Here is a 10,000-nt window from a genome sequence, read left to right as displayed (position 1 = left end):
TGCATTTTATTTTCTCGTTGTAGAGGACGTAGCGGACATAAGACTTCAACTGCAGCGATATTTTGTACATCTAACTCTAATATGGAATATACGTCATTAGCATTGCGCCTCGAGACAGCTGAGAAGCACGCGTGGTGGGTCGCCCAGTGCCAGCCAGGGGTCCAGTGCGTAAACATGTAGGTAGCGAGGGGGAGAGTAAGTTAGAGATAAGGGGAGAGTGGGTTGGGAGAGAGACTTAGAGATAGGGGGATTAAGTTGCGGAGAGAAACTGAGAGGGGGGAAAGGAGGGAGTGAGAGAAAGGGGGGGGAGAAAAAGAGAGAGGGGGGGAGAAAAAGAGAGAGGGGGAGAGAAAAAGAGAGAGGGGGGGAAGAGAGAGAGGAGGGGAAGAGAGAGAGGAGGGGAAGAGAGAGAGGAGGGGAAGAGAGAGAGGGGGGAAGAGAGAAGAGAGAGGGAGAGAGAGACAGAGAGGGAAGGAGAGAGAGAGAGAGAGACAGAGAGGGAAGGAAGAGGAGAGGAACAAGGGGAGGGAAGAGGAGAGGACAGGAGGGAAGGAGAGAGAGAGAGAGAGACAGAGAGGGAAGGAGAAGAGGAGAGAGACAGACGGGGACGGAAGGAGGGAGAGAGACAGACGGGGAGGGAAGGAGGGAGAGAGAGACAGGAGGAAGGAGGAGAGAGAGAAGAGAGGAAGGAGGGGGGAAGAGAGAAGAGAGGGAAGAGAGAGGGAGGAGGGAGAAGACGAGATGAGAGAGAGAGAGGGAGAGAGAGAGAGAGAGAGAAGCTAGAGGGGGGAAAGAGAGAGAGAGAGAGAGCTAGAGGGAGAGAGAGAGAGAGCTAGAGGGAGGGGGGGAGAGAGGGAGAGGAGGGGGAAGAGAGAGGAGAGAGAGAGAGAGAGAGGGGAGAGAGGGGGGGGGGGGAGAAGAGAGAGAGGAGAGAGAGAGAGAAGAGAGAGAGAGAGAGGGGGAGAGAGAGATAGAGAGGAGAGAGAAGGGGAGAGAGGGGAGGAAGGAGAAGAGAGGGCGGGGGGGGGGGGGGAGAAACTGAGTTTAAACTCGAAAGAGCGAGGTGGACGTCTTGCGCGAAGGCCTCCTCCGCCTGACATCACGGCGCCGCCAGCTTGACAAACACTTCTCATCGGAGCAGCATTCTTGGAATTCGCCTCGCTGCTATGACCACTCCCGCCTCCAGATACGCGGGGAAATCATTGAATTTAACTTTACTCGGTCTACAAGGGGACTCGAGTAATATGCGTTTTGCGGTAAATGATTGGTTTTAAAAAATAAAGCATGGAGTACTCAGCTGGCATTTATTTCCCTACACAAGACCTTGTGCATTTGGCTTTACTTGCATCGTCTCAGTAGTTTTTGTTGTCATGTGCGTCGTCTAATGGGACTTGCGTCATAGCTAAAGATAGCCCAGCTTTCCTTCTGACACCAACTTGAGCATTTTTTGTTTTGTTTTACTGCATATACCCAGATTTTTTTTTTTTTTATCCAACTTCTTTTTAGTGTTTATTTAAACGTTACCAAACGTTCCTGTCATAAAGTATGCCACCAGTATGACAGTTTCGATACCTTCCCTCGTTATCAAATAAGTAAGTCTTGATTTTATGTCCCAGATTTCTTCCATCCTTGCTCGTGTCATATTACTTTCAGTATTCATCGTTTCTTTTGTGCTGTCCTGTTGTGTTCAGATTAATAATTTGCTACTGCATGCATTCCCACGTTGATAGCAACGATGTGTTTTGCTTTGATTTGTTAGTCTGTAGGCAGAATTCGATATGTTTTTGTTCAGCCTTCCTGTTTGTTTAAATTTCTTTTCGGCGTCACTTCCCCGGTCCTTGAACGTTTCTCAGACCATTCAGTCCCACTAATATATGAACTGTGTTATTCCCCAGTTCAGCCTTTCTTGTTTTGTTTTTATCGTGCTGATCAAGGTGGGTGTTATCCGAGATATCGTTCCCGGGTACCTCGTTTGGAGTTCAAGAAAAAGAAAGTCTTTTCGGTAAGAAATAGGCCTATGACGTATGTGCGGCTGTGTGTCAGGCTAAGTCACACGCTTAGTAATTACAATAAGCACTTCAGTAGGTCGTAAACTACCCCCCTACTGTCCTCCCCACCCCCTACACTGCGTAGCTCACCCCACCCACCCATCATTGCTTCAGGTAAACAAACAACTCTTTCCTTGTGCCAAAATTGCCCCGCGCTGAGAACTGGCTCACGTGTTTCCGGCGCTACTGTTGTTTGGCCTGTGACGCTGCTTCTTCAGGGCTTCAATTTGGCGTTCAGATGCTCTTGAGGAATCACAGCGGAAGCTTTAAGGTAAATTTGCCATACTCCTGAGCATTTTGTAGACCGATTCCGTCTTTATCCCTTCAACCCCTGTACTGTTTTGGTCTGCCGTGCGGAACCTTGTGCCGGCTGCCGGCTCTTTACCCAAATTGGTTGTTGAGCAGTTCGCGGCCGTTGTCCGATTGCCTTTCGTTACTCGGTATGTCGACATATCTGTTTTCATAATGTCTTCTTTTTGGAGGTTGTATTTCAATAGGTTTTGTTATCAACAATCAGTTTCCTCGCATTCATTCATGTTAATAGTGTGTCTGGCTTTGACCTTTTTTCATGTGGAACTATGCGCGTGGCGTGTTCCTTTCATTTTCTTATCTTTTTCTTCTTTATTTTACTTTAAAAAAAATCTCAGTCTGTCTTCATTTTGCATCCATATTTTCTTCCATTCCTTTCCAGTCTTTTCTTTTCTTCCTTATTTTTTCCCCTTTTCTACCTTTACTTTTTTCCATTCCTCTGTTTTTTTTTCTTTCTTTCTTTGCTTACGCCTTTAAAACTCTATTTTTCTTTCCTCTTTCCTTTTTCTTCCTTTACATCTTCCATCTCTTCCTTTCTCTACATTCTTATCTTCTTCTTTTTTTCCTTACTCCATTTCCAGCTCCTTTCTTCGGCCATTTTACTTCCTTTCTTTCCTCTTTGTTCTAGTTTTCTTCCTTTATTTTCGTCTCCTTCTTTCCTTCATTTCCCCCTTTCAATTCTCCATTTTTCTTTCGTTCCTCACTTTTTCATCCATTTTGCTTTCTCTCCTTCATTGCTTCCTCATTTTTTCTTCCGTTCCCTCCGTCATTACTCATCGTTTCCTCCTTTCCATCCTTCCTTGCATTGAACTTTTCTCGGTTTCCTTCCTTTCTCGCTCTTTCCTTCCTGTTTTCCTTCCTTTCCTCGCATCCGTCAGTTTCATTCCTTCTTTCCCTCCCTCAACCTCGTTTTTTCCTCATTCACTCTTTCTTTCTTTCCTAACTTCTTTTATTTAATTTCCTTCCTTCCTTTGCAACGACTGTGGGGCACGTCAGCAGCAGAATAACGGGTAAAACAAACTTTTTCCTCGTTTCGCAAGGGGAAATGTACTTGTAAACTCTGAAGGTGATCTACTTTCTCACTTTTAATAGCGTTATTATTATGATGTCACTGCTGTTATTATTAGTAGGAGTATTAGTATCGTATTATTATTATTATTATTATTATTATTATTATTATTATTATTATTGTTATTATTATTATTATTACTGTTGTTGTTGTTGTTATAATTAATTTTGTTATTGTTTCTGTTATTATTATTGTTATTTTAATATTAGTAGTAGTATTACTTTTACTATTATAATTAATGTTGGCGTTAATATTATTATTATCATTTTTATGAGTATTGTTATTATTGTTATTGTTGATGTTATAGTTATTAGTATTAGTATTTTATTATTATTATTATTATTATTATCATTATCATTATCATCATTATTCTTATTATTAGCATTATTATTATTATTAGCATTAGCATTAGCATTAGCATTAGCATTAGTATTAGCATTAGTATTTTCATCATTATAGTTATTATGATATGATTATTATTATTGTTGTTATTAATTGTTGTTGTTGTTGTTGTTATTATTATTATTATCATTATTATTATTATTATTATTATTATTATTATTATTACCATTTTTGTTATAGCTATTATATTATTGATTTTTTATTATTATCATTACTACTATTATTACTATTATTTCTTTTATTGTTGTCATTATTATCATCATTATCATCACTGATATAAAATCAAATGTTTATGTGTTAGACTGCGTGTCTGCTGTTAAGCTTTTACCTTAAAAACGAAAATGAGCATAATTTGAATCCTTTTATAGTTAGTAGATTGAGATCATGGAAAATCCATGATCGCCAACGTCCTTGTAAGACAGGGCACTTGAAAAAGATTGAGATATGTCCTGTATTTTTTTTCTCTCCTTAATATTTTGACAGTGGATAGTTACGATTGGAGTATAAATCGGGATTGAAACCGTTTTCGTGTTCCAGATTTTTGTGGGTAATCATAGTCATTATGAATCTAGTTAGTTCGAAACCAGTTAATCATGCTTTCGTTAATCTCTCGTAGGCTATATGTTCATACCATCTCTGCGGTTCGTCTCTCTTTTATTTCCAGAGTTATAGATTATAATGAACGAATAAAAAATGTGCCCGTGGCGATATTGTCACTGGCTTGCCAGATGAACAGTTGCAGGTGCTTTTGAACAGCAGCAGTTACTCCTCAAAGCATTAAAAAAGAATAGGCTCTATAATTTGTTATTGGTAATTCGGTTGCCATTGTTATGAGTTTGGAAGGTTAGGTAATCGTACGAAAATAAGATGACATTACTGAGTGTGTGCATGCGAAGGTCGGTCTCTCGATGTGTATGCTTTTGAGTGGAATCTGAACGCGTGACGTGACGTTACGATATATCAAGGCTCGGCACCGGTTACGTTCGTAACGGTGAAATCGCCACGTATGATGGATAGCATGAGGTTCTCGAACAACCTCAAGGCTCGTACGTCTGGACGCTGCCGTTAATGCCGGATAGTTGTCGTACAGACAGAACGTGATTATGGCAAAAAGCTTTTCTTAAAAAAAAAGTCCTCCGAATGTTTTCTGATTCGTGGAGATGTATTTTTGATATCACAGTGTTTAGTTCTGCTTTCTAAGATGTGTTTTATTTGTCCAACACCCCCTCGTCATCACTAGTATTCCCTTCCAATATGGAACATTCATGTTACAAAACGCAGTGAAATCCTATTGTGGAACCTATTTATTTTTTCGTTTTCTAAACAGAATAAGCATTGTTTTGTGAATTCAGAAGGTAATTATAATTTAAGGCAAGACTTTGTTCACTTGAAACGACTTCTGGGATATACAGCATAGTATTACAGTTTCTTAGACTTTATTACCAGAATTTCAGTTTGATGAAATTTTGACTTTAAGACAGGTTTGTTGGTCCTTTTACTGGGACTTAACAGTCATTTTTTTCCTGCTCGTTGTTGTTGCAATTGTGAAGGAGCTATCTCGGTGAAAGTCTGGGAGCGACGGATGTGAGACCTACACCAGCAATGGCGGCTGCTGAGACTTTATTCATCCACAGTTGGCTCTGTTCGGCGGGGGTCTCAGGCGATGACAATGTAGTTAATTTTTGTGGTTATTCTGGGGTGCTGCGCTTGGTGTTATCACGGCTGTCTCCTTGTGCGTTTAGTTATCAGGAAGTAAGATATCGGTCACTGTGTTTTCCGTGTTCAGTTGTGAGTCTCTATCACGGTATGTCTTTTGTAACAATGGCGGTGATTGTCGGTGCTGTGTTGGCAACAATAGCATTTGTGGTTACTCTTCTGCGTTAGTGATAGATGTCTGTGCATGGTAGGTATTGCAAGGTGTTCGGCGTCTATCGAAGCGGATAAGGGTACAGCTGATTCCTAGCTACCTTTTGATATCTAGTGAAGCCTAGCTGGCTATAAAATTCATGCCAGACGAGGCGAGGCGGCGTAGTCGCGGCGACACCAAAGACGGCAGAATCGTGACCCCGGCCGCGGTAATTTCGATGAGCGAGGAGAGTGATCCTAGCGGTAGACCCGAGTTACCTCGGCCGTCCGTTACCCCCGCCCGGCCTCCAGCCACCCTTCTGCTCTTTCCCCTCCTCGCCCTCGGCAGCCAACAGGGCGTGTAGGCCTGTTGTTGATAACGATGTCGCCTGCTCGTGATCGCCCTCCTTAACACTCTCATTTTGCCCCAACAGACCTCATTCACGTTTCTTGCGCGTGCCTTAAATATACGAACCGTAACAGCAACATCAGATGGAACACTGCCAGAACAAAAAACAATAACTCATTCAAGAACCTAGTTCGAACTAGCACAAAGGCCTCTCCAGCGTGACCTCGAGCGTGATACCTGGCCGAGTAAGATGGGTAACTAATTACTTCCGCGGCACAGGATCTGCCGGCAGGAAGCTGGATCCTGTTCAGGGCGGTAATGGCGTTCGTAGGACCTTCTTTACGCGGAGATGAGATTGTGATGTGTTTGGAGTCGAGAATTGCATCCTGTTGTGGAGTAGACGAGTAGAATGGTACTGATATATGTATTATAAGTGTAAGAAATATAAAAATACAATATACTGGATTAAGGAAACTATGATATACTAAACATCGATTATTGATGGTATATGTAAGAGGGATTCGGGTAGAAGAGAGTAACAAATATTTGCTAATTTGTATGTTTGAGATTTGCCGTAAAACTTTCTTAGGCAGATATGCATTGCAAAATATTACTATGTGAGAGTACAGGTCCCGCCGACGCTAGGAGATGAGTTCATTTGTGCAGTGAAAGGAAAGACATTCGGTACGCGGTCTGAATAGGCCATGGGGACGATAGCAGTCTTTGAAAAAGTGACGAGAGCAGTACGTACAAATACAGAAAGGTGTTTTTAAGCGGAGATAGGGAAAAGGGAGTGCATGAGAGACACAGGCAGTTGTGCGCCAAAAGGGAAAAAAATTAAGGCATATGAATAATAAAAACGGATAAGGAAAACTCTCAAATGTCGATGGGATGTGCTAGAGAACAGTATCTGTAGGGTGTACGATAGAGCCCACAACGAAGTGAGAGGGTAGATACAAAAGAAAAGATGAAAGAGGTTATAACAATAAGATTTCGGAGACAGGTACGGCTAAAAGAAGGAGACAGGTACACCTGGGGGGGGGGAGACAGGTAGACTGCGGGATGGTGGTTGAGGTCGTCAGTATGTGGCTGGAACCCGTGGAAGGAGGGCGCGGGCCTCTCACCTCCTCACTCAGTTGAGGAGTTCAGAAGCTCGGTCGCTCTGTAAGTCCCCCTTCGTGTTACGACCTGTGAGGCTCCTTAGAAGTGCGATGGTTATTTCCCGCTGTGTGAATTCAAGTCAGACGAAAGAGAGGAGACGTGAAGGCGCGGATGCAAGAATTGCACTTAGCGCACGTAGCCAAGCGCGAGTGAGTGTAGTCGTCGGAAAATGTTAGTCATCCCTGGAACCAGCTGTGTTTACTGACGTCACTTACCAGGGTGCTCAAGGACTTCTTCGGTGACGATCTATCACGATCCGCCTTACGTGAAGTGGGATGAAGCAGGACACTTCATCTCGAGGCAGGAATGCTGAAGAGATTAGTGGAAAATCGAGTCATGGATGTGGAATAGTATGAAAAATTATGTCTTGCAAACGAGGATATTGTGAGTGATGATGTTGTGCCCAGCCGAGTGCACTGGACGAGGAGTGGTGTGGCGCATGGGTATTGTCCTAGCAACATGGCAGTGGAACGGGTTGTGGTGTGGCGAGGTGGCGAGGGGCGCAGGGGGTGGGGGAGGGGGATGGAGGCGAAGGGGGTTACAGGACAACCCTGACCCGCGCCCTGCTTGCACCGCACCCTGCCACACCAACGCCGACACCTTATTTACGTATTTTTTCTGAAATTACGTTATAGTAACGACATGTTTCCCATGTCGAATCCAGCACTGGTGCATTAATTTACTGCAGTGGTCTTAAGGAAAGCTTCGTCCGTTTCTTCTTAACCAGGATGTACAGGACAACGGACGTGCCACTCGGTTTTTTTGCTTTTCAAACGTCTCCGTCCATATTTGGATGTGTTATTGACCTTGCGTGTTTTGGTGTTTTTTATCCATTTTTTCTGATCTGTATTTATTTCTGGTTTTGTTCCATAAACGTTGAACCAGTTCACTCTGCAGGGAATAGAATCAGCGGTTTTCTATCAATGTTTTAAGACTTTTAAAGAAGACGGAGAAAAGTTATTTTGGAAAGGAAGAGGCTTCTTTGGTGTTTATATTATGAATTGCGTTCCTACGTCGTACTCTTACATTTACAAAGCCTTTATCCATATTTTAAAAGTTTTTAACTCATCGAGGAATTATATACAAACGAAGCCCGCTCCTGACTTTACACCTTTCAGTGTTTTCAAATGTACATAGCCTACATCTCTTTTATGCCTGAGGAGTTGGGCCTGCGTTTCCACGCCGTCCAGTATCATGTGTAATTGGGGTGAATCACGTTGCTTTGCTGAAAGGAAATCGACCTGTATTTTTTCAGCATCAAGGAGGAACCTATGGGAAAGCTGTTCAAGTCCTCTATTCCGATGTTAGCAGCGACGCAACGCCAGATAGGGGGAGGATGGCGGGGATGTTTGGCAAGGGGGTAGAGGAGGGCAGAGCCAAGGAACCCGTTTGGTCCTCCGTTTCTTTTCGTAGGGCTCGAAGGTCGCCAACGTCTTCAGAAGGATCAAGGAAAGTGCATGATCATAGGAATGTGCGCATGAGACTAGGATTAACTATTGTTTTTTTTATTTATTTGTTTATTAAATAAATACAGGGGATGATGCATCGCATTTTTTAAAATCTAATTTTGTAAATAACTTTGATAAAGATATTGTAGATCTAACATACTTGGATTATATTATTATTTAAGTTTACGGTTCCAAGTTCAATCCTTAGCGTTGCTAATGTGTGGTCCGCCAACATCGACTTTTTATGTAAAATTTCTATAATTATTTGCATTTATTTCGGATACAAGAGTCGTAATTAGCGATTCGCATGTGTTGGCAACGCTAGCTGATGATCTTGGAAATAGAGGAGACTGCACATAGACTTGTATATTTTACTATTTCAATTTTTCTTTTGCTCATATTCATTTTTTTATTCATCTTGAGATTACGTCAGCATCTTTCAAGTTTTGTTTTTGAAAAAAAGGAACTGTTGAATGAGGTAGAAAATGACAAGGTTACGTAAACTTTTTAGCTGCGGTGTCATCATTGCGACAGTTAAAAAATGGAGAGAAAAAATCAGATTTGAATCTTGTCTCCTTGGTAACGGCGAATAAAGTAATAGATCGGGTTGTCGAGAACATTCTGTAGCGGACTGAGAATTCGATTGCCTTTCGCTTTGGCTCTAAGTGAAGGATCTCCGCTACTCTGCTTAACTGTTTATACTCGTTGGATAAAAGCCTGGGTCCTTTTTTTTTTCTCTTTCTTTCTTTCTCCTGGATTCTTTGATTTTCCTCCGGTGATTGTCAGTTTTACGTGTGGGGAAAAAAAAAACGATTGTACTTGTGAGAATCACCTTTTGTATTTTGATAAGGCTTCGAGATTAACCCCCTTGTCTTTTGATAAGAAAAAAGACTTTCGTTTCCAAGCAGATATTGGGAGCCTGCCATGTCGCGGCGCTAGGTAAGAAAACGTGATATTCAGACTGGAAGCAATCGTGCTGGTGTCAGGTTTGTTTTTGTCGGAAACCGGATTGCTGGTATAGAGAAATACCAGAGAACATAGCTTTGGAATTATAATCAAGGTATGATTTTTCAAGGAGCATATGTTGGATTATATTTTACTTTATTTGGGAAGTAATAGTACGGGAATGACTCTGTTGATCTATTTTCGTGATTATCTATATCACGCGCACGTCTGGTACAACAGGTTTGCGCGCGCTCACACACACATACACACGCGCGCGCCACACACACACACACACACACACACACACACACACACACACACAACACACCACACACACACACACACAACACACACACACACACACACACACACCACACAGCATACATACATACATACATACATGCATACATATATATTTATGATA

At 42.2% G+C, this 10,000-nt stretch overlaps 1 protein-coding gene across 5 annotated transcripts in view; it reads left to right on the top strand.

The window, feature by feature from the left end:
• LOC119573070 (ral guanine nucleotide dissociation stimulator-like) overlaps window positions 1-10,000 on the top strand; it is a 100,776-nt gene that overhangs the window by 24,467 nt on the left and 66,309 nt on the right. The window contains exon 1 of one of the 5 annotated variants that reach the window (XM_037920086.1): window positions 2,181-2,319. The exons of 3 other annotated variants lie outside the window; for them this stretch is intronic. In XM_037920086.1, the coding sequence (XP_037776014.1) occupies window positions 2,287-2,319 (33 nt within the window). In that variant the 5' untranslated portion in view covers window positions 2,181-2,286. Of the gene's footprint in view, window positions 1-2,180; window positions 2,320-7,107; window positions 7,187-10,000 lie in introns of those variants that run through there. One more of the 5 variants, XM_037920087.1, reaches the window with a different exon arrangement.

The sequence above is a fragment of the Penaeus monodon genome, chromosome 5, assembly GCF_015228065.2.
Source record: "Penaeus monodon isolate SGIC_2016 chromosome 5, NSTDA_Pmon_1, whole genome shotgun sequence".
Taxonomy (NCBI): Eukaryota; Metazoa; Arthropoda; class Malacostraca; order Decapoda; family Penaeidae; genus Penaeus; species Penaeus monodon.
The sequence above is the reverse complement of the archived record's forward strand: the minus strand, read 5'-3'. Positions and strand labels throughout refer to the sequence as shown.